This window comes from Myxine glutinosa, chromosome 5, assembly GCF_964187855.1.
Source record: "Myxine glutinosa chromosome 5, kmMyxGlut1.1, whole genome shotgun sequence".
Taxonomy (NCBI): Eukaryota; Metazoa; Chordata; class Myxini; order Myxiniformes; family Myxinidae; genus Myxine; species Myxine glutinosa.
Genome location: NC_136265.1, coordinates 3975819 through 4001365, shown reverse-complemented (window position 1 = coordinate 4001365; position 25547 = coordinate 3975819). Strand labels below are relative to the sequence as shown.

Genomic DNA, 25547 nt, shown 5'->3' with positions numbered 1-25547 from the left:
TAAACTTTTGAACAGTTTTACAATATTCTGCCGCCTTACTGTATACTCTGAAACAATACGTTTGTGTATTAAGCCCTTCAGGCCTACAGAACTGTGTTGCACTACATTTCTATAGATGTTTGCCTTCCTGGTTTTATATTGTCACGTCCCCTGGGTTAAGACCCCTGGGTGACGAATGGCCCACCGAGCTTTAACTCTGAGGCGTATGAGCCAAATTGATGGTGGTTCCTTTGGCATGCGCGGGGAAGGGGTAACGAGTCCCTTACCTGAACGGACAGACGCAGCGATGGTTTTCTGAAACCACAAACAAATAAACGTACAAGTGACAGGAATTGAAAATGCACAAATAATTAATGAGTTTAATGAAAACAAGTCAGGAGACGACGATGGTTCACAAGCGAGTGGTATTCAATGACAAAGGACGGACTATAACCGAAACAGGCCTGGACTGAGGGGTCGGGGGCCCACGTGGCAGGTGTCGGCCCCCGACATGCGGTGTACATGCCTATTTACAAAGGGCCCCAATGCGCTGCGTGCGCAGGCCTTTAAGAGCCAGCTGTACGTAATTGTGTGTGGTGCTGGCCTGGAAATGTCAAAACGAAGGTTACTGACATTGAAATGAGATAGAAAATAATGTATAATCAGTTATGAGGTTAGTTAGCTACACAATACCGAAAATTCGGTTTGATTCCGACAACTTTGAAAATTTCACCTTTGTGACCTTCAAAGGTCAAAGGTCGAAGATTCTGAAATTTGTTGGAAAACTTGTATTTTATGATGTATGTGATAATATAAGATCATGTACGTCATTTCACCCTACTAGGAAGCGAACAATGTAATAAAACCATCAAAAATTGACTTTTCTAAATTTTGTGACCTTGTAACCTTGACCTTGGGGCGAAAATGAAAAATCGAGCTCCATGTGGCTTGACACATGACATTGGCCTCACCAAATACCGAAACCCCTGTCAGATTCCACCAACTCCCTCGGAGAAGATGTAGCTTGAACTCGATTACCCCCTAAAAAGACACCTTTTTCGGGCGTGGCTCCGCCCACAATGGGCGCAATACGCCCACCTTAGGCAGGACACACCTAGATCATGATATCAACCTCCCACCCAAGTTTCATCAAGATCGGATGATATCATCGGGTAGTTATGCTGCGCACACACATACACACAGACACACACCCATGACACATCATTCGTTTATTCTTTCTTATTCGTTCGTTCGTTCTTCGACCACGTGTTTCTCCCCCATTTCCCCAGATAGATTGTCAAATTTCAATTCGTTATTTTATCGTCCATGTGATATTGTTTGATTATAGTTAGTTTTGGTTTGAATTTCCTGTAACTCGTATTTAATTAATCGTGTTCTGCTCCTCGTGTGTGGCCTTGTACTGTAGTTGTACCCCCGTCGGTGTTTTGTTAACTTAAGTGTGTTTTGCTTGGCTCTTGGTTTTTTCCCTTCTACCCCGAACATAATACTGTCTAACGTTCTAAATCCCCACCCCCCCCCCCCCCAAAAAAAAACAAAAAAAAACCAAAAACATTTATTTTATTTTCTCCACGTGTACTGTTGTCTCATCCTGTATTTTCTGTCCAGGTGTGCTGTTCGCCCCACCCCCATTATCTCCTTGCCATCCACCGTTTGCCCTGTTCACGTGACTCGTGGTGGTCCCTCTCGGCTCTCCCCCCGTTGGTATTTTTGTGCATATAAGATTGTTCATAGTTCTGTTTAAATATTATTTAAATATGTTTAACCTTTCCCCTTCTGTTTTTTATTCAGTGGTATATTACAACACGCTGTTTTTCTTCCTATTTAAAAGGCTTTTCTCAATTTCCTCTCCAACTCATTCCACTTCAAAAAAAAGAAATTCATTATCTTATACGTCTCCCTCACTACATGGTCTAAATTCACATTCATTCCATCCCTCCTCCATCATCCTGAACCGGATTGCTAACTTGAAAATCACAACAAACCCAATTTGTTATCAATGTTCGTCTTTCATTAATCATCCACTTTCTAAACTCCCCTCTTGCCACTCCCATCCAAATCCCCCCCCTTGCACCTACACTCCGAAACTTCCCCCTTGCCCCTCCACTCTTAAACTCCCCCCTTGCCCCTCCACTCCTGAACTCCCCCCTTGCCCTTCCCCTCCTAAACTTCCCCTTTGCCCCTCCCCTCCTAATCCCCCCCTTGCCCCTCCACTCCTGATCTCCCCCCTTTCCCCTTCCCTCCAAAACTCCCCCCTTGCCCCTCCCCTCCTAAACTCCCCCCTCACTCCTGCCCTTCAAAACTCCCCCCCAATCCCTCCCATTCAATTCTCCCCCCATACCATTCCTCTCCAATTCTCTCTCCTCCCCCCTCCTCCTCCAAGCTGCCTCCTCCCCACTTCGTCTCCCTTCTATCTCATACCTCCACCCCCCCAAACCTTCTACTTTCCTCTGCCCCCCCTCAAACAACCCCTCACTGTGCCGCATCCCTTCACCAGCAAACCTTTCATCCTCCTCATCCTTCCCTTTCTTGGAACTCTTCTGCAACATCTGAAACACTATCAACTGCTCTCCCTACCTCCCCCTCTCATACTTCATCTTACCCTACTCCTCCCCTCCCCTGTCCTGTACCCGATGCTCCCCCTCTCTCTTCATTAACGGTATGGACCTCAAACATCCGGGGCCTTCGCTCAAACCTGACTGATCTCTCCATACAGGTTGCTTCTGACAATCCAGACTTGATCTGCTTAACAGAGACTTTCCTCCTTCAAGATGTCTCTGATTCCTTAATATCTCTTCCTGGTTACTCCCTCCTCCGGTATGATAGACCTGAGCCTCGGCCTGGTGGTGGGGTGGCTATCTTTGTCAAAAACTCTCTTCCTCACTCTCCTTGCACTGCTCTCTTTCCTCCTCACCCGCAGGAGTACCTCTGGTTACGGCTTCCTCTCCGCTCCCACCTTTTGTTCATATGTGTTCTGTACCGTCCCCCAAACAGTGATGACTCCATCTACATTTCAATGTCTGACAACATGGACCAACTTCTATCCACTCATCCCAACTCTCTCTTCCTCATATGTGGTGACTTCAACTGTCATCATGCCACCTGGTTGGGTGTGGGTTCCTCTCTCACTAGTCATGGCACCTCAGCAAAGGACTTCTGTGACTCACTGGGATTGACACAGTCTGTCAATTTCCCGACCCGGATCTCAGCCAATGGAGTATCTTCTCTTCTAGACTTGGTTATGACAAACTTCCCTGCTAATGTCTGCTGCTCTTCTTCTGCTCCAATCGGTTCTTCTGATCATGTGCTTGTCAAAGTGGACATCTCTCTGGCCATTCTCAGAGAGCCTCCTCAGCGTCGACGAGTCTGGCATTTCACTCAGGCCGACTGGGACGGTCTTCAAGCAGCCATCAATCGTCTGGATTGGTCTCCCATCTCCACTGCCTCTGACATCAATTCTTCCTGGGAATTCTTCCAAAGCAAACTGATCTCTCTCATGCACAGATTTATCCCATCTCGCCTTCAATTGTCTTACCCTTCCTCCCGTCCATGGTACACTGAATCTTGTGGTGAGGCAGTTGCCCTGAAACAACTTGCCTTTGCCTCTTGGAAGGCTAATCCAACTGAAGGAAATCTCAGTTCCTTCCACCAAGCTCGGAACAAGTGTGTGTCTACCCTCAGGAGTGCCAGGAAGCACTATCTGTCCTCACTCAAGAATGAACTCTCAAACCTGTCTCCTTCCTCCAAATCCTGGTGGCGTCTGGTCAAATCCGTTTCTGGTGTTTGTTCCCCCTCCATCCCCTCCCTTACCTCAAATGGCCACACAGTTGACATCGCACGTGACAAAGCCGAATGCCTCAACTCTGTGTTCGCCTCGAAATCCTTAGTCCCAAACCCATCTCTCTCTGTTCCCACCTTTCCCAGTCGAACCCAACTGCTCCTGGACTCTGTGTCCTTCTCTCCTGACAAGGTGGAGGAGTTTTTGTCAAACCTCGACTCTGATTCTGCAACTGGACCAGACGGCATCAGCCCACGGGTCTTAAAATCCTGCTCTGCCGCTCTATCTCACCCTCTCTCTGTTCTTTTCACCCTATCTTTTGCTCAAGGTCATCTGCCAGCATCCTGGAAATCAGCTAACATTACCGCTTTACACAAAAAAGGTGCAAAAACAGATCCTTGCATCTACAGACCAATCAGCCTGCTCCCAATTATCAGCAAAGTCATGGAATCCATCATTGCTTCGGATATGAAATCTTTCCTCTTCTCCAATGGCTTGATCTCTGATCATCAATTTGGTTTCAGACCAGGTCACTCTACTCTGGACATGCTGCTTCTGCTGTCTCAACAATGGATGGAGGGCCTCAATGCCAAACAGGAAATCAGAGCTGTCTCCCTTGACATATCAAGGGCCTTTGATACGGTCTGGCACCCAGCTCTGCTCACCAAACTCTCCTCCTATGGTATCCATGGAAATCTCCATGCATGGCTTGCGGACTTCCTCTCTGGTCGTAGTCAACGTGTGGCCCTGAATGGATTTCTCTCATCTCCCCTTCCTGTTCAGGCTGGAGTTCCCCAAGGAAGTGTGCTGGGCCCTGTGCTTTTTCTGGTCTTTATCAATGATCTCTCTGACTCTCTGGAAAATCCTCTCTATCTCTTTGCTGATGACTCCACTCTCTGCCGCTCCATTCCTCTTCCCTCAGATCGGCAGTCTGCAGCCTCCTCACTCTCTGAAGACCTGGACAAAATCACAGACTGGTCAAACAAGTGGAACATGTCTTTCAATCCTGCCAAATCTCACTCTCTTACTATGTCTCTCCGAAAAGATCGACTGGACAACCCTCCCATCTACTTTCTCAACAATCCTCTCCAAGAAGTTCTGTCACTCAAGCTTTTGGGTCTCACTATCTGCCATGATCTTTCTTGGGAAAACCACATTTCCAAGCTGGCCTCCAAAGCCAGTCGCCGACTGGGCATCCTCCGTCGTGCGAAGTCCTTCCTCGGCACACCTGAGCTCCTCACCACTTACAAGGCTTTCATCCGCAGCTCAATGGAATACTGTTCTCCCCTATGGGCTGGTGCTCCTGCCTCACACCTGGCTCGGCTTCACGCTGTTGAATCCAAAGCTTTCAAAATCATTGGAATCTCCCGCGATGAAGCTATCTCTGAGGGCCTTTCACTCACTCACCGCAGGCAGGTAGGTGGTCTTTCTGTCTTCTACCGACTCCTCTCCGGCCTTGCTCCCCCAGCTCTCTCTGTGCTCTGTCCCCCAAATATTCCTACAGGTCGCACAAGATCTGCCAGCAACCCTCTGATGGTTAAACTGCCGAAATCTCGGCTCTCTGCTCACCTTCACTCTTTCATTCCTCTTTTCTCCCGCCTGTGGAACAAACTCCCACACTCCCTTCAATCCCTCTCCTCCCTCCAGGTCTTTAAAACAGCTGTTCACCACCATCTCTTATCTTTCCCCATCCATAACCTTGATCTTTTCTACCCCCACTAATTCACCCCAGATCCACCTTGTTTGAAATTCCAACTTATTTCCTGGAAATCCTGGCAGTGTCCATATGTTTATACCTCTCCCACCCCCCCCCCTTCACATGCCTCCCCCCCTTCACATGCCTCCCCCCCTTCACATGCCTCCCCCCCAAAGCCCTCTCCCTCCCACAGATCTCTCGATGTCTCCATGTCTCTCGGTCCCTGCTCTCAAATGTTGTGTTTGTGTCCTTCCCCCTCTCTCCCCATCTTGTCTACCGCTCCCGATGTTATTTGTTTTATGTGTCTGTTTGTCTTTCTGTGTGATTAATGTTCGCTCTTTCACGAGCCTCGATCTTGTATACAAAAAAAAAAAAAAAAAAAAAAAAAATATATATATATAGTGGCCACTCTGTTTGATAACTCGTGAACCAATAATGCAAGAGAACAAAATTAAAGGTAAGGTAAAACTAATTTCTATGTTGAGGCGCCTCCATTCAAACTTGCATACAACACAAGGGGAAAACTAAAGTAAAAATACATTGTTTCTTCCAGCCGGCACTTAACTCTGGCCTCGACGAGCACTTGGTGGGGTCGTCTCGAACCACTGCGCTGGAAACGCACAAGATTAAGCCGAACTGCTCCCGTAGCCAGCTGCCAGCGTGAGGCAGGCAGACAGGATAGCCTCCTTATGATGGGAGTCGTCCACAAAAACTCCCCCACAGCTCCGAGGTTTCTCTCATGCGCACACGGCACAAAGCTCAGCCGTCACGAGGCCAGTACCAGAGAATGAAATATGAATGATCGTTTTAAGGTCATTTTCCCCGCTAGAGCGGGGGTTAGCCTTGCGGGCCCCATGACAATCATGGTTCCCTGTTTTGAGGCAATGTTTTTATGGCCGGATGCCCTTCCTGACGCCAACCCTTGGTCACGCTCTTACGGTGCGCAGGGATACTGTGTACCTATTCTAAATCGGGGTACACACCGTGATCATTCATCCCAGCAAGCTGGTACTCAATTTGCCGACCTTGGAAGGATGACAGGCTGAGTCAACCCCCCTGGCGTTAATTCAGCGATCGACCGGGATTCGAACCCAGGATCCTAGGATCCCAAGCCGGCACCCTAACCGCTAAGCCAACACCAGGCTAGTACCAGAGAGTCAACACCAGTACCAGAGAGCGCGAAATAATGCATCTGCCTGCTACGAACACCAACTGGAACCGAGAGAGAGCAAAATGCCAGTCGCTTCGCCTTTCCTTTTCCCCGTTCTAGAAAGTTCCCTCTTTTTTTTTTTTTTCTTTTTTTTTTGTATACTGAATCGAGGCTCGTGAACTGACGTAACGCACGCTCCAATCACCGTGCGCCGTCGAATCGTCCCAACCAATCGTACTTCGGGGCGTGGCCTCACGGCCATTCTTGACGCCCATCAAAAGGTTTCGCCAGGCGGGGTAGTAGTGTTTGGGTACCGTCAAGAATCGGGTTGTTGTAATTATGTGCCGTGTGCATGGCTGGCCGAGTACGTTTTAGAAGAACAAAGGGAAAAATCACAGGGGCAACACACTGGCAATTTATCCTTATGCCCTATCTAATTAGCATAGCTCCACCCCTCGCATGGAGACACAAACGCTTACACGGACATTCAGCCCTGACTTAGATATATGAAGGTTCTTCTTCGCAACATTCGGAGCACGCTACTCTATGCAATTCTACCTCGACGAAGGTGTTTCATTGCCTACCCCCAGACACGTAACAATATATTGCCATTTTTCCACAAGACAAAATAGTACAGGTGGTGATGGTAGTAGTAGTAGTAGTAGTAGTAGTAGTAGTAGTAGTAGTAGTAGTAGTAGTAGTAGTAGTAGTAGTAGTAGTAGTAGTAGTAGTATAAAGGGGGAGGTATAATTGCAGAAGTTAAAGTTGTGGTCGTTGTAGTAATAATAATAATAGTAGTGGACTAGTAGTAGTATAAGAAGGTAGGTATAATTGGAGAAGTTAAAGTTGGGGTTGTAGTAATAATAACTAGAACTGCCACTTTATAACTGCTGGCAGTGAGGACCGGTTTCCTCCACCTTCCCACGTTCATCCAACCCCGCTTTTGATACAACCCCCCGCTTTTGATACAACCCTGCTTTCATCATAATTAAATCTACACCGAAAAGTCACATGGCTGGAGAAGATATGGAGTTTCTTCCTCTTCACACAAAAACAACTTCTAGCTTCCAAACCGTACATCCAATTATTTTGAAATTTTGCACACTTGTTCCACTTCAAGACCTCTACTTTATTATAAAGTTTCACGTCGATCATTTAAAAAATATTTTCGTTCAATTATGTATCACTGCCATTCCATGTGAGCTATTGCAAATTCCAAAAGGGAATTTTTGCATGCCGACATGGGGAACATAATTGTGGCTTTACCATTCGATACGATCAAAAATGAGAGGAGCTCGGTTTTAAAGGTTTATGCTTCAAAACGTCATAGCTCCTAAACCATGTGACTTATGACGTCATGCTCGCTGAACTTTTTGTTCGTCATGAGTATGCGATTCCGCATGCAGAGGTTGGCCTCGATCTGTTCGGCTGTTTCGGAGAAAATGGGTTTTTAGTGGGGTTTCAGGCTTTTTGTCCCCCGTCGCACCGCGGAGCGAAAGGGGGACTATGGTTTTCCCCTCCGTCCGTGTGTCCGTCCGTCCGTCCGTGCGTGCGTGCGTGCGTGCGTAAGCGAAGGACTGCATTCGAATTTGGTGTGTGGGTGCAACCCACGTCAAAATCCAAGATGGCCGCCGCCATGTATGTCTGATGCCATGTATGTCTGAACCTTGTGAGCTGAATATCTTGAAAAAATAAGCGAAGTACCAACTTCTAATTTGGTGTGTGGGTGTATCTCGGTACAAGGAAGAACGCTATTGAAAATTAGGTCGCCACGTCAAAATCCAAGATGGCCGCCACCATATATATGTCTGAACCTTGTGAGCGGAATATCTTGAAAAATAAGCGTAGTACCAACTTCTAATCTGGTGTGTGGGTGTATCTAGGCATAAGGAAGAACCCTATTGAAAATTGGGTCGCCACGACAAAATCCAAGATGGCCACCGCCATGTATGTCTGAGCCTTGTGAGCGGAATATCTTGAAAAATAAGCGAAGTACCAACTTCTAATCTGGTGTGTGGGTGTATCTACACATAAGGGAGAACGCTATTGCAAATTGGGTTGCCACGTCAAAATCCAAGATGGCCGCCTTGCGTCTTCCACTTTGTCAACTCGCATCACTTCACCGACGGGGGACCTAGGCGTAACGCTTGTTCACTTAAAACAATATGGCGGCCGAACCACGTGACCTACCACGTTATTATAATTTTTTTCTGCATCACTTTATACCGAGATGATGCCCAATAAATTTATTGGTTAGTCCATGGTGGATTTAAAGCAGGAAGTGACACATACTGGTAGTTAGTGTAGGCCGCACGGTGCCAAAAGTCAAACACTTTCTCCCTTTGACTCAGTTCATTTCTCAAAGCTCAGTTCAAGTTCCTTTCCTTCCCAAACATAAACATCATTTCCGTTTTGGGAAAAGCCTCACCCTGAGTATCAGCCAAGTCTGTCATCACATGCGAAAACTGCCGGTTTGGGAGGAATGCTAAATCAAAACTTGGATTCATCAAAGAGAGACATCACCGTATATGGAATCCATATGTGAAGCTGAGGCCATCGAGACGAACTCCTCTGACTTAATGCCGCTTCTTGGAGCCAAATGGATTCCATCTTTCAACGCAAATGGATGCATGGAGAACAATGTTCCAAGAACAACTCATGGCATTGACCCCTTTCTCTTCCCATATAGATCCCATGTTCCAAGAACAACTCACGGCATCAACTCCTTTCTCTTCCCATATATATCCTATGTTCCAAAACCAACCCCTTTCTCTTCCCATATAGATCCCATGTTCCAAGAACAACTCACGGCATTGACCCCTTTCTCTTCCCATATACATCCCATGTTCCAAGATGAACTCACTGCATTGACCCCTTTCTCTTCCCACATACATCCCATGTTCCAAGATGAACTCACTGCATTGACCCCTTTCTCTTCCCACATACATCCCATGTTCCAAGATGAACTCACTGCATTGACCCCTTTCTCTTCCCACATACATCCCATGTTCCAAGATGAACTCACTGCATTGACCCCTTTCTCTTCCCACATACATCCCATGTTCCAAGATGAACTCACTGCATTGACCCCTTTCTCTTCCCACATACACCCCATGTTCCAAGATGAACTCACTGCATTGACCCCTTTCTCTTCCCACATACATCCCATGTTCCAAGATGAACTCACTGCATTGACCCCTTTCTCTTCCCATATACATCCCATGTTCCAAGAACAACTCATGGCATTGACCCCTTTCTCTTCCCATATAGATCCCATGTTCCAAGATGAACTCACTGCATTGACCCCTTTCTCTTCCCATATAGATCTCATGTTCCAAGAACAACTCATGGCATTGACCCCTTTCTCTTCCCACATACACCCCATGTTCCAAGATGAACTCACTGCATTGACCCCTTTCTCTTCCCATATACATCCCATGTTCCAAGATGAACTCACTGCATTGACCCCTTTCTCTTCCCATATACATCCCATGTTCCAAGATGAACTCACAACATCAACCCCTTTCTCTTCCCATATACATCCCATGTTCCAAGAACAACTCATGGCATTGACCCTTCTCTTCCCATATACATCCCATGTTCCAAGTTGAACTTACAGCATCAACCCCTTTCTCTTCCCATATACATCCCATGTTCCAAGTTGAACTTACAGCATCAACTCCTTTCTCTTCCCATATAGATCCCATGTTCCAACATCAACCCCTTTCTCTTCCCACATACATCCCATGTTCCAAGATGAACTCACGGCATCAGCCCCTTTATCTTCCCATATACATCCCATGTTCCAAGATGAACTCACTGCATTGACCCCTTTCTCTTCCCATATATAATATATATCCTATGTTCCAACATCAACCCCTTTCTCTTCCCATATACATCCCATGTTCCAAGAACAACTCATGGCATTGACCCCTTTCTCTTCCCATATAGATCCCATGTTCCAAGATGAACTCACTGCATCAACCCCTTTCTCTTCCCATATACATCCCATGTTCCAAGATGAACTCACAACTTCAACCCCTTTCTCTTCCCATATACATCCCATGTTCCAACTTCAACCCCTTTCTCTTCCCACATACATCCCATGTTCCAAGATGAACTTACAGCATCAACCCCTCTCTCTTCCCATATACATCCCATGTTCCAAGTTGAACTTACAGCATCAGCTCCTTTACTGCATCACTGCATCACTTCCTCTCTGAACAAATGTACCAGAGAGGGGAGGACACACCAACAGCAGGTTTGTGTGACAAAAGTGAGAAATAATGAATGTGGGGAGAAGTGAGGGGAAAGTGAACACACTGTGGACAGGATGATGTGGAAGGAAAAATACTGGAAATTTTGAATGAGGTGATCCAGGGGAGGGGTTAACGAGGGTAGAAAAGATAATGATTTTGGTTTGGCGACGATCTGAGGTGGTGGTGAACAGCTGTCTTGAAGACCTGGAGGGAAGAATGAGATTGAAGAGGATGTGGAACTTTGTTCCACACACGGGAAAAAAGAGGAGCGAATGTGTGGAGGTAAGCACTGATCCTGGTTTAGGTAGTTTCACCAGAAGGGGGTTGATGGTGGACCATGTGAGCCCTGCCAAACCTGAGGTGGGGCTGGGTGGTTGGAGGATACAAAGCACCTAACCCTAACCCTAACCCTAACCCTAGAGGGTGCAAGAACAGAAAGGAGGCGGTAGAAGACAGAGACAGTGGGTTTGACAAGGTCCTTTCGGAGAGTAGTTGTGGTGGTGGTTTGTGTGCAGCCCCTCGCTGCTTGGCTGCATCATTGTCTGGGGACGTGGCTGTGCCGCTGATGCAATGCCCCCCTCCCCCCCACCAGTTGTCTGGTACTCATTTTGAGGATGACAGGGTGAGTCAACCCACCAGGTGTTAATTGAACGACATGACAGGGCCTCAAACACAGGACCCTATGGTCTCAAGGTAGCCACGTCAAAGGGGAATCCAAGCGCTCAGACCACCTGGACGCTAATCTATCACGTGATACCCTACGATATAGGTATGGTGCATGTTTTTGTGAATTCAGATTTATAAAGTCGGTAATTTTGCAATTAAAAGTCGAAATCTTCTTCACTATTAGCCGTGACATCACCTAGTGAAAGCGACCCCCACTTCGGTATTGTCCACCGATAACATCAACGAACTAAAACGGCACTCGGTAGAGAGCATACACACCTCCACCTGGTGAACACTTTATGTTTTGTATCCACCGATAGGCCGGATCTGGATTCGCACCTGAACCAAAATCTCATCGGCTTGTTCTCGTCACCAAACCAACTCGTCCCCCAAGTTTAGTCATAACTCGTCCATAACTTTTTAAAATAATATGTTATTTATCGCTTTTCACCCGATCACTCAATGGTGAAGAATCACTGAAAAATTAAATAATTGTTGTATCCGAAACCACATTCAGATCTTCACCAAAATCGAAAGCTTTAGTCCTTGTCAAACACGCAACCTCTCCACCAAGTTTCGCCCAAATCCGTCCATAACCTTTTGAGATATCCTGCTATATGTTGCTTTTAGCCCCGTCTTCCAATGGTGAAGAAGAAAATTAACCTCTTTTTGAGATATCTCGTTCACAAACGGACAAACAGACAGATAGACAGAGGTGAAAACATAACCTCCATCCACCTTTGGTGGCGGAGATAATGGCAGGAGCCAGAAACAACATCTTGCGGAAGTTGTCCAACTCTAAATGGGGACACACCAAGGGACCACTTGCCACGTGCTATTCGTCAGCGGATTGTACCTGTCCTGTTTGGGGCCATTCCTGGAAAGCGAAGAACATGGATCTAGTCTTCAACACAGTCTGCAGTGCTATTTCTGCATGCCTTAAACCAACACGTGTGTATAACCTAACATCTATTCGCTAAATGGTCTTGCTAACCTAACCTCTATTCGCTAAGTGGTCTTGCTAACCTAACCTCTATTCGCTAAATGGTCCTGCTAACCTAACATCTATTCGCTAAGTGGTCTTGCTAACCTAACATCTATTCGCTAAGTGGTCTTGCTAACCTAACATCTATTCGCTAAGTGGTCTTGCTAACCTAACATCTATTCGCTAAGTGGTCTTGCTAACCTAACATCTATTCGCTAAGTGGTCTTGCTAACCTAACATCTATTCGCTAAGTGGTCTTGCTAACCTAACATCTATTCGCTAAGTGGTCTTGCTAACCTAACCTCTATTCGCTAAATGGTCTTGCTAACCTAACATCTATTCGCTAAGTGGTCTTGCTAACCTAACATCTATTCGCTAAGTGGTCTTGCTAACCTAACCTCTATTCGCTAAATGGTCTTGCTAACCTAACCTCTATTCGCTAAATGGTCTTGCTAACCTAACATCTATTCGCTAAGTGGTCTTGCTAACCTAACCTCTATTCGCTAAATGGTCTTGCTAACCTAACCTCTATTCGCTAAGTGGTCTTGCTAACCTAACATCTATTCGCTAAGTGGTCTTGCGAACCTAACCTCTATTCGCTAAATGGTCTTGCTAACCTAACATCTATTCGCTAAGTGGTCTTGCTAACCTAACATCTATTCGCTAAGTGGTCTTGCTAACCTAACCTCTATTCGCTAAATGGTCTTGCTAACCTAACCTCTATTCGCTAAATGGTCTTGCTAACCTAACATCTATTCGCTAAGTGGTCTTGCTAACCTAACCTCTATTCGCTAAATGGTCTTGCTAACCTAACCTCTATTCGCTAAGTGGTCTTGCTAACCTAACCTCTATTCGCTAAATGGTCTTGCTAACCTAACATCTATTCGCTAAGTGGTCTTGCTAACCTAACCTCTATTCGCTAAATGGTCTTGCTAACCTAACCTCTATTCGCTAAGTGGTCTTGCTAACCTAACCTCTATTCGCTAAATGGTCTTGCTAACCTAACATCTATTCGCTAAGTGGTCTTGCTAACCTAACCTCTATTCGCTAAATGGTCTTGCTAACCGAACATCTATTCGCTAAGTGGTCTTGCTAACCTAACCTCTATTCGCTAAATAGTCTTGCTAACCTAACCTCTATTCGCTAAATGGTCTTGCTAACCTAACCTCTATTCGCTAAGTGGTCTTGCTAACCTAACCTCTATTCGCTAAATGGTCTTGCTAACCTAACCTCTATTCGCTAAATGGTCTTGCTAACCTAACCTCTATTCGCTAAATGGTCTTGCTAACCTAACATCTATTCGCTAAGTGGTCTTGCTAACCTAACCTCTATTCGCTAAATGGTCTTGCTAACCTAACCTCTATTCGCTAAATGGTCTTGCTAACCTAACCTCTAATCGCTAAATGGTCTTGCTAACCTAACATCTATTCGCTAAGTGGTCTTGCTAACCTAACCTCTATTCGCTAAATGGTCTTGCTAACCTAACATCTATTCGCTAAGTGGTCTTGCTAACCTAACCTCTATTCGCTAAATGGTCTTGCTAACCTAACCTCTATTCGCTAAGTGGTCTTGCTAACCTAACATCTATTCGCTAAATGGTCTTGCTAACCTAACATCTATTCGCTAAGTGGTCTTGCTAACCTAACCTCTATTCGCTAAATGGTCTTGCTAACCTAACCTCTATTCGCTAAATGGTCTTGCTAACCTAACCTCTATTCGCTAAGTGGTCTTGCTAACCTAACATCTATTCGCTAAGTGGTCTTGCTAACCTAACCTCTATTCGCTAAGTGGTCTTGCTAACCTAACCTCTATTCGCTAAGTGGACTTGCTAACCTAACCTCTATTCGCTAAGTTTGGGTTTGGCTCATTGTGTGTGTCATTGTGTGTGTCATTCGCTAAGTGGGATGGTTGTGGTACATTGAGTTTGGCTCGGGGTGGTTATGGTACATTGAGTTTGGCTCGGGGTGGTTATGGTACCTTTAGTTTGGCACGGGGTGGTTATGGTACCTTTAGTTTGGCTCAGGATGGTTATGGTACCTTGAGTTTGGCACGGGGTGGTTATGGTACCTTTAGTTTGGCTCGGGATGGTTATGGTACCTTGAGTTTGGCACGGGGTGGTTATGGTACCTTTAGTTTGGCTCGGGATGGTTGTGGTACCTTTAGTTTGGCTTGGGATGGTTATGGTACCTGGAGTTTGGCTCGGGATGGTTATGGTACCTTTAGTTTTGCTCGGGGTGGTTATGGTACCTTTAGTTTGGCTCGGGATGGTTATGGTACCTGGAGTTTGGCTCGGGATGGTTGTGGTACCTGGAGTTTGGCTCGGGATGGTTGTGGTACCTGGAGTTTGGCTTGGGATGGTTATGGTACCTTTAGTTTGGCTCGGGATGGTTATGGTACCTGGAGTTTGGCTTGGGATGGTTATGGTACCTGGAGTTTGGCTCGGGATGGTTGTGGTACCTTTAGTTTTGCTCGGGATGGTTATGGTACCTGGAGTTTGGCTCGGGATGGTTATGGTACCTTTAGTTTGGCTCGGGATGGTTATGGTACCTTTAGTTTGGCTCGGGATGGTTATGGTACCTGGAGTTTGGCTCGGGATGGTTGTGGTACCTGGAGTTTGGCTCGGGATGGTTGTGGTACCTGGAGTTTGGCTTGGGATGGTTATGGTACCTTTAGTTTGGCTCGGGATGGTTATGGTACCTGGAGTTTGGCTTGGGATGGTTATGGTACCTTTAGTTTGGCACGGGGTGGTTATGGTACCTTTAGTTTTGCTCGGGATGGTTATGGTACCTGGAGTTTGGCTCGGGATGGTTGTGGTACCTTTAGTTTTGCTCGGGATGGTTATGGTACCTGGAGTTTGACACGGGGTGGTTATGGTACCTGGAGTTTGGCTCGGGATGGTTGTGGTACCTTTAGTTTTGCTCGGGATGGTTATGGTACCTGGAGTTTGACACGGGGTGGTTATGGTACCTTTAGTTTGGCTCGGGATGGTTATGGTACCTTTAGTTTGGCACGGGGTGGTTATGGTACCTTTAGTTTGTCTCGGGATGGTTATGGTACCTTTAGTTTGGCACGGGGTGGTTATGGTACCTTTAGTTTGGCACGGGGTGGTTATGGTACCTTTAGTTTGGCACGGGGTGGTTATGGTACCTTTAGTTTGGCTCGGGGTGGTTATGGTACCTTTAGTTTGGCACGGGGTGGTTATGGTACCTTTAGTTTGGCTCGGGATGGTTATGGTACCTTGAGTTTGGCACAGGGTGGTTATGGCACCTTTAGTTTGGCTCGGGATGGTTGTGGTACCTTTAGTTTGGCACGGGGTGGTTATGGTACCTTTAGTTTGGCTCGGGATGGTTATGGTACCTTTAGTTTGGCACAGGGTGGTTATGGTACCTTTAGTTTGGCACGGGGTGGTTATGGTACCTTGAGTTTGGCACAGGGTGGTTATGGTACCTTTAGTTTGGCACGGGGTGGTTATGGTACCTTTAGTTTGGCTCGGGGTGGTTATGGTACCTTTAGTTTGGCACGGGGTGGTTATGGTACCTTTAGTTTGGCACGGGATGGTTATGGTACCTGGAGTTTGGCTCGGGATGGTTATGGTACCTTTAGTTTGCCACGGGGTGGTTATGGTACCTTTAGTTTGGCACGATTGTACCTTCCATGGACCATGATAAACACGTCGTCACACAATACGCAAGCATATCGGGACACAGTCATGTAAACATATGCAAATTCGAGTGTAAATTCCGCATTACTCGCATTGCAAACATAACACACACGCAGCTCAGGTATTATTCCTGCAGGTGTTTACCTGTCAGTAACACCCTTAACCTCAAGTTTGTGGTTAAGCTGTTTGTGGTGGTTATCCATGAATTGCAAGGCTATCGGGATGATGTGAACGAACAGATGGATTACAAAAGGATTTGAACGTTGTCATCGAAGTTTCATATCGTGCGCAGGTGTTCGAGAAACCGCACTTTCCTTCTCAGATATATAAAGCCCACAACTCTTGTGAAGGTACAGGTACCTACCTTGGGTATCTGTTTCACTTCATCTCAAATCTACATTTTATCCAAATACATTGACCTTTTCTTCTCTTATAAAACCGAAACAACGTTTGGGATACTCCATCGTTTTATACCAGTAATCGCGTTGCTACCTGTCCACCTGAGCCCTCCTGACCAAGCTTACCGAGTTTTTCATGGCGAGTCGAGTCACCTGCACAGAGGACGTCCGGCCGTGGAGCCGAGTGCGAGGTTCTGTACCAGGACAGGTGCCGGGTGGCTACGGTGACGTCTCTCGTAGGAAGACAGGTAGCAGTCGTAGCGTCTCGTCTTGCATAGGTGGACGAGGTTGGCGTCTCTGCAGCCGAGGCGGACCAGAGTCCAACCCGGTCGGGCAGGTATAAAAAAAATTGTGGCTCCGGGGTGATGAGGAAACGAGAATCAAAGGTGAGCTCGGTAGCAGGTTGCTCACATTGCACGAGGTTTTTGGTCTCCGAAGGTGTTGAGAAGGAGCGATTGTACTGTCTCTTCCTCTGGCGTCTGAATCCGGTCGGTGTCACATCAGGGAAACTGTGAAACAACAAAATGGTTTAAAATGAAGTGAAACCCAAGTTGCTCCTCCTACTCGCAACGTGCCCTCTCAATCCCTTGGGTTTTACTCTCTTATTCTTCTGATTGGATTGTGAGTGTTTTCCCCAAACTTGTCACCTCTCGCTGTTTGCACTCTGAGATATCATGAATTCCATTGGAATGATCAGGTAAACTCAGGTACCCCACAAGGTGTACAGTATAAGGACGCCTTACGTAGGTCTCAACTAACAGTTGCAACACTTACTTTTGGAGTTTGGCTTGCGTACCGGCACACAATGGCCTTCTCTTTTTGAATGGGGCTGTAGGAGCTTGAACATCCTGAATGCAAGCAGATGGCACAGCCGGCTTAATGTCCCCTCAGAGATAGGACGGACCCCTGCCTGCGTCGCCCCAGTCCTACAGTTTATTGTCGGGTCAGGAATCGAACCCACACGACTCCCATCGTGAGTTATCCCATCAATCTCACATCCCATAAACAGTTACCATAATCACAATAGTAAACAATGATTTTAATGTATATGGTATAAGATGTATTTCATCATTACTGTGACAATATTGACATTTTAATGTTTTCTGTTAACAGGTTTTTCAGGAGTATAAATTAGACTGGAACCATCGATTTATGTTTAGGCCTCGGTACTTATTAATCACCTTTGGGTTATTGAGTTTTAAAGGGAACAAGGTAAAGCAATCGAGTGTTTTTACAGTAATGTGTTATTCATAACAAAGATATCTGTGGGTTCAATGTGAGGTACAGTGTGGTTTCAGTGTGAGGTACTGTACAGTGTGAGGTACAGTGCAGTGTGGTTTCAGTGTGAGGTACAGTGCGGTGTGGGTTCAGTGTGAGGTACAGTGCGGTGTGGGTTCAGTGTGAGGTACAGTGTGGTTGGTGTGTGTTCAGTGTGGTTGGTGTGTGTTCAGTGTGAGGTACAGTGCAGTGTGTACAGTGCAGTGTGTTCAGTGTAAGGTACAGTGTGGTTGGTGTGGGTTCAGTGTGAGGTACAGTGTGGTTGGTGTGTGTTCAGTGTGAGGTACCTTGCCGTGTGGGTTCAGTGTGAGGTGCAGTGTGGTTGGTGTGTTCAGTGTGAGGTACCTTGCCGTGTGGGTTCAGTGTGAGGTACAGTGCAGTGTGGCTTCAGTGTGAGGTACAGTGTGATTGGTGTGTGTTCAGTGTGAGGTACCTTGCCGTGTGGGTTCAGTGTGAGGTGCAGTGTGGTTGGTGTGTGTTCAGTGTGAGGTACCTTGCTGTGTGTGTTCAGTGTGAGGTACCTTGCCGTGTGGGTTCAGTGTGAGGTACAGTGCCGTGTGGGTTCAGTGTGAGGTACAGTGCCGTGTGGGTTCAGTGTGAGGTACAGTGCCGTGTGGATTCAGTGTGAGGTACAGTGCCGTGTGGGTTCAGTGCCATGTGGGTTCAGTGTGAGGTACAGTGCCGTGTGGGTTCAGTGTGAGGTACAGTGCCGTGTGGATTCAGTGTGAGGTACAGTGCCGTGTGGGTTCAGTGCCATGTGGGTTCAGTGTGAGGTACAGTGCCGTGTGGGTTCAGTGCCATGTGGGTTCAGTGTGAGGTACAGTGCCGTGTGGGTTCAGTGTGAGGTAGTGCAGTGTGTGTTCAGTGTGAGGGTACAGTGTGGTGTGGGTTCAGTGTGAGGTACAGTTCAGTGTGAGGTACTGTACATCATAGTAAATAAGACCAGTTCTCTTTGTTAATCCAGTTGGCGGTTTATTGCAACTTCAACAATGAACACGGTCTGAAAGACATAAGAACAAACATAATGATCAGTAATGATGAAGAATCCTCTATCTCCCCCCAAGTCTTTGGCATGGAAAATATGTGTATAACAAGTGTGTGTGTCTTTTGGCATGGCAAAGACTGAGAATATGAAGAATATATGGAACTGTAGCAGTTACCTTATTGGGACATAATCCACGTGCACGGGCCAATGGGGCTTTTGATTGTGTGGGCGTGACGTGTGCACGGTTGTTGAAGCCACGCCCTCCGAAGAGGGTGTTGGCGCTATTAAAGCTGTATGAGTTCCGTTCGCGTGAGGATTTCTGTCGGAATAAAGAAGCTTTGAACACCTAAGAAATGGCCTCGTCTTCTCGTCATCTGCAACTCCTAAATCACTAACTTTGAAGCCAATTGAAAAACTGGTGAACCAGAAACCAAACACAATGTCAGTAATGGTCAATGCCAGAATCACATGTCATAGTCAGAGTGCCAGGCAGGCTTGCTGGTGCTTCGGCCGGACCATCTGGGTGCAGCAGCTGGTTTGTGAAGCGCAGGGCGTGTGGTAACCGTATTGGGTTTGGGACCACTGACTTGAGGAGGTGACATTGGAGGCGCTGCGCTGATATGCCGAGTTACCTGCGATGACTTAGCCATAGATGGGGATGTAGCATCATCAAAGAGCTGATGGCAGCCAGGAGGGCTCCGGTTGACCCTGGGTGATTCATCAGGAAATGTAGCAGGTGGCTGCGGTGGAGTGGTGTTCGAGTTGATGGTGGGATGTTGTGGTGGCATTGGACTAGTAATGGATGGGCCACAAGCCTCCTTGTGACTAGTTGGGGTTGTGGTGTGCACAATGCATGGGTGCGGGATGTCCTGCCGAACCATTGGTCTCTGCACTCCAATATCACCATATATCGTCAATCTTGGTAGGGGTGTTAGCACAGGAATGTACTTTCGCAGGAATCTCCTATTGCGCAGAGTAACCCTTCCTGAACCATCAACTCTGCTCCTGGACTCTGTGACCTTCTCTCCTGACAAGGTGGAGGAGTTTTTGTCAAACCTCGACTCTGATTCTGCAACTGGACCAGATGGCATCAGCCCACGGGTCCTAAAATCCTGCTCTGCCGCTCCATCTCACCCTCTCTCTGTTCTTTTCACCCTATCCTTTGCTCAAGGTCATCTGCCAGCATCCTGGAAATCAGCAAACATTACCGCTTTACACAAAAAAGGTGCAAAAACAGATCCTTGCAACTACAGACCAATCAGCCTGCTCCCAATTATCAGCAAAGTCATGGAATCCATCATTGCTTCGGATATGAAATCTTTCCTCTTCTCCAATGGCTTGATCTCTGATCATCAATTTGGTTTCAGACCAGGTCACTCTACTCTGGACATGCTGCTTCTGCTGTCTCAACAATGGATGGAGGTCCTCAATGCCAAACAGGAAATCAGAGCTGTCTCCCTTGACATATCACGTGCCTTCGATACGGTCTGGCACCCAGCTCTGCTCACCAAACTCTCCTCCTATGGTATCCATGGAAATCTCCATGCATGGCTTGCGGACTTCCTCTCTGGCCGTAGTCAACGTGTGGCCCTGAATGGATTTCTCTCATCTCCCCTTCCCGTTCAGGCTGGAGTTCCCCAAGGCAGTGTGCTGGGCCCTGTGCTTTTTCTGGTCTTTATCAATGATCTCTCCGACTCTCTGGAAAATCCTCTATCTCTTTGCTGATGACTCCACTCTCTGCCGCTCCATTCCTCTTCCCTCAGATCGGCAGTCTGCAGCCTCCTCACTCTCTGAAGACCTGGACAAAATCACAGACTGGTCAAACATGCGGAACATGTCTTTCAATCCTGACAAATCTCACACTCTTACTATGTCTCTCCGAAAAGATCGACTGGACAACCCTCCCATCTACTTTCTCAACAATCCTCTCCAAGAAGTTCTGTCGCTCAAGCTTTTGGGTCTCACCATCTGCCATGATCTTTCTTGGGAAAACCACATTTCCAAGCTGGCCTCCAAAGCCAGTCGCCGACTGGGCATCCTCCGTCGTGCGAAGTCCTTCCTAGGCACACCTGAGCTCCTCACCACATACAAGGCTTTCATCCGCAGCTCAATGGAATACTGTTCTCCCCTATGGGCTGGTGCTCCTGCCTCACACCTGGCTCGGCTTCACGCTGTTGAATCCAAAGCTTTCAGAATCATTGGAATCTCCCGCGATGAAGCTATCTCTGAGGGCCTTTCACTCACTCACCGCAGGCAGGTAGGTGGTCTTTCTGTCTTCTACCGACTCCTCTCCGGCCTTGCTCCCCCAGCTCTCTCTGTGCTCTGTCCCCCAAATATTCCTACAGGTCGCACAAGATCTGCCAGCCACCCTCTGATGGTTAAACTGCCGAAATCTCGGCTCTCTGCTCACCTTCACTCTTTCATTCCTCTTTTCTCCCGCCTCTGGAACAAACTCCCACACTCACTTCAATCACACTCCTCCCTCCAGGTCTTCAAAACAGCTGTTCACCACCATCTCTTATCTTCCCCCATCCAAAACCTTGATCTTTTCTACCCCCACTAATTCACCCCAGATCCACCTTGTTTGAAATTCCAACTTCTTTCCTGGAAGTATTGGCAGTGTCCATATGTTTTATACCTCTCCCACTCCCCCCCCCCCCCCCTTCCCATGCCTCGCCCCAAAGCCCTCTCCCTCCCACAGTTCTCTCGATGTCTCCATGTCTCTCGGTCCCTGCTCTCAAATGTTGTGTTTGTGTCCTTCCCCCTCTCTCCCCATCTTGTCTACCGCTCCCGATGTTATTTGTTTTGTGTGTCTGTTTGTCTTTCTGTGTGATTAATGTTCGCTCTTTCACGAGCCTCGATCTTGTATACAAAAAAAAACCAAAAAAAAAAACTCTTACCACATATTGGTCAAACTGGCGAACCTCGATGATGATGCCGGTTTTGTCCCTTTTGAGGGGGTGTGGCCCGGTCTGATTCTGGATGCGAACACAGTCGCCGACAACAAGGGGCAAGAGTCTCTTGGTATGTTCAGACCAGCGCTCAGCGTCTCTCATGTGGCAGTTGCGGAGTGCTTCCTCCCGAGCCGCCAGAGTCCCACGCCAAGTGTTATGAGGTTTGTATCTGCCAGGTGGTATTGGGATGAAGTCTCGAATTGGGCGGCCAAAATGCACATCGCTGGAGAGAGTTTTGTGTCTCTGTCTGGAGTATTTCTATACTGGAGCAGTGCACGTTGGAATGCATCGGTATCAAGGCCTCCATTAGGGCTAGTGTTGTCCATGAGAAGACGCTTCACAGTCTTGACACCAACTTCAGCACGGCAGTTGCTTTGTGGATAAGCTACTGAGGAGAGTCGATGATGTGCACCCCAGTCCTTGAGGAATTGACGTGCAGCGACAGCTGTGAATTCAGGACCACCATCGGAAGCTAATTCATCAGGGATACCAAATGTGACAAAGGTACGTCTTAGGCAAGCGATGGGTCCACTTGCACCATGTGAGGCTCTCTCAACTATCGACCAGTTAGAATACCGGTCGACCACTACCAAGTAGTTGCATCCTTTGTAGTGAAAGTAGTCGGCACACGTGCATTGGAATGGATAATCTGGAGGTGTCAGAGGAGTGGGTGGTGCACTTGGATTGGAGGGCACAATCCGATTACAATGGTAGCACCCAGCACGAAGGACCGCAATGGCAGGGGCGATGCCAGGCCAGAAGATGGAAGACTCGGCTCTCACAGTCATAGAGGTGACCCCTTGATGAGCAGTGTGCAGAGCGGCTAACACCTCGTCCCTGAGAGACGGTGGTATAAGGACACGATCCTCGTAGAGTATGACACCATCAACTGTATGTAGACTATCTCGAAATTGGAAGTATTCGCGTAGGGGTCCAGGGAGCTCATGACGGAATTCAGGGATACCTGACTCGATAAGGTCAACAAGGCTCTGCATGTTATTGTCACTCGCTATTGCGGTTCCAACCCTGTCCCATGTTACAGATTTGAGGCTGAGTGAGGCGAGGGAGGACATTGCAGACATGGAAACATACTCGTCGGGGGGTTTCTGGTGCTGATCTACGTAAGCCACTCAGGAGAGTTTTGGAATGCGTCAGGGTGATGGGTGTGGAATCAATGGCCGCCATATCGTCAGTGAGGGTCAGTTTCACAGGCTCTCCAGTAGGGTGGCGTGAGATGCAGTCTGTGGCACGAACCAAGGCTGTGGATGACCTTTATACCAGCAAGGCAACTCTGGCACCCTGTGTCTGCCATCGCGGGGACATGGCAAGTCATGGTCTGAGTGGAAAGGTCAAAGCCAAGGGCTGCGTAGTCTTCGCACATGATTTTGACAGTCACACTAACAAATGGTTGAGGTTTTGAACCCTTCCTGATCCATGTATTAGAGCAGGGGTCGGCAAGTAAGTTTGGCCTCGGGCCAATTTTTTTCGAAGCCACGAGGTGGCGGGCCAGAACATAATTAATGGCTAATTTAAGAAATTGATTGATAAAAAAATTTAACTGGAACTTGCAGTTACAGACCGCCTTATAAGACACGCATGTGTGGGAGATGCAAAGATTGGATTTCCATATTGTAAATAATAAATGTGTATCATTTTAATTTTGAGGACTGACTGCTTCTCTGTTACGCACGACACATCATCACCTGGACTGACCATTTAGCGGAGCCAGCTTATTGTACACCGCTCCTTTCCTATGCCATCTCCAGGCATTGCAAATCGTCATTGCCGGGCACCAAAGGGGGCTCGGCAGTGACGCACGCTGAAAGAGAGTACTCAGTTTTCACTCTGGTTTCTTGTTGTACACCGCTCCTTTCCTATGCCATCTCCAGGCATTGCAAATCGTCATTGCCGGGCACCAAAGGGGGCTCGGCAGTGACGCACGCTGAAAGAGAGTACTCAGTTTTCACTCTGGTTTCTTGTTGTACACCGCTCCTTTCCTATGCCATCTCCAGGCATTGCAAATCGTCATTGCCGGGCACCAAAGGGGGCTCGGCAGTGACGCACGCTGAAAGAGAGTACTCAGTTTTCACTCTGGTTTCTTGTTGTACACCGCTCCTTTCCTATGCCACCTCCAGGCATTGCAAATCGTCATTGCCGGGCACCGAAGGGGGCTCGGCAGTGACGCACGCTGAAAGAGAGTACTCAGTTTTCACTCTGGTTTCTTGTTTGTTTTCTTGTTTGTTTTCTTTCTTGTTTTCTTGGTTGTCCGGGCGATATCTCAGCCATCCTTTGAGCTAGGAAGCTGAAATTTCGGCACAGTAGTGAGCAAGTCCTTTGTCAAATACGGTATTTTTTGTTTTTTGAATAATCAATTAATTGAGGAGTTATTTAATTATTAGCGTTTAATTAAGTACTTATTTAATTAATTAAATTTCATTTCTCTTCTGACCATTATTAACTCAGGCACCTTTTGAGTTAGGAAGCTGATATTTGGACATGCCAATGACCAGGTGATTTGGCTGCAAAGGATATTTTTGATTTATTAATTAATCAATTAATCGATTAATTATTTAATTATTCGATTAATGACAAAAAAATTTTTTTTTTTAAAGTTACAGATTCTGATGAAATAGTGGTAGTTTATGTGTTCTCTGACCAAATTGATTAATAATTTAATTTTTTTATGATTATTATTTATTTATTTTCATTATTAATCATTTATTTATTTTCTTTCTCATTTGGCCAATATCTCAGGCACCTTTTGAGCTGGGAAGCTAATATTTGGACATGAGTGACCAAGTGATGTGGCTATCAAGGATATTTTTGATTTATTGATTAATCATTTCATCTATTAATTATTTATTGATTAATCGATTAATTATTTATTGAGTAATCAATTAATTATTTAATTTTTTATAAATGACTTATTTAATTAAATTTCTAAAAGATACATCTTCGGATGAAGCACTAGTGGTTTAGTTATGCGATTAGCCAATTGATTATGAAAATATTTTGTGATAATCTTTTATTGATTTTAATTATACAATTAATCAATCAATTAGTGTACACCTCTCCCTCCCAATGCAGCCTCAATGAGCTGCACTGCGGTATTGCCGGGCGCCAGAGGCGCCCCGGCAATGCCGCGCTGCAGCATATTTAATTATTTGGCATGGGGCGGTGTACTTTGAATGTATTTGTACTTGTTTGTTTTCTTGTTTGTTTTCTTGCTTGTTTGTTTGTTTTCTTGGTTGTCCGGACGATATCTCAGCCATCCTTTGAGCTAGGAAGCTGAAATTTCGGCACAGTAGTGAGCAAGTCCTTTGTCAAATACGGTATTTTTTGTTTTTTGAATAATCAATTAATTGAGGAGTTATTTAATTATTAGCGTTTAATTAAGTACTTATTTAATTAATTAAATTTCATTTCTCGTCTGACCATTATTAACTCAGGCACCTTTTGAGTTAGGAAGCTGATATTTGGACATGCCAATGACCAGGTGATTTGGCTGCAAAGGATATTTTTGATTTATTAATTAATCAATTAATCGATTAATTATTTAATTATTCGATTAATGACAAAAAAATTTTTTTTTTTAAAGTTACAGATTCTGATGAAATAGTGGTAGTTTATGTGTTCTCTGACCAAATTGATTAATAATTTAATTTTTTTATGATTATTATTTATTTATTTTCATTATTAATCATTTATTTATTTTCTTTCTCATTTGGCCAATATCTCAG

General features: G+C 46.3%; 1 protein-coding gene across 1 annotated transcript in view; it reads right to left on the bottom strand.

Moving 5' to 3' along the window:
- LOC137428026 (uncharacterized) overlaps positions 1–17149 on the bottom strand; it is a 59707-nt gene extending 42558 nt beyond the window's left edge. The window contains exon 1 of the mRNA XM_068117942.2: positions 16717–17149. Within this exon, the coding sequence (XP_067974043.2) occupies positions 16717–16728 (12 nt within the window). The 5' untranslated portion in view covers positions 16729–17149. The remainder of the gene's footprint in view (positions 1–16716) is intronic.
- Positions 17150–25547: the final 8398 nt, after the last annotated feature.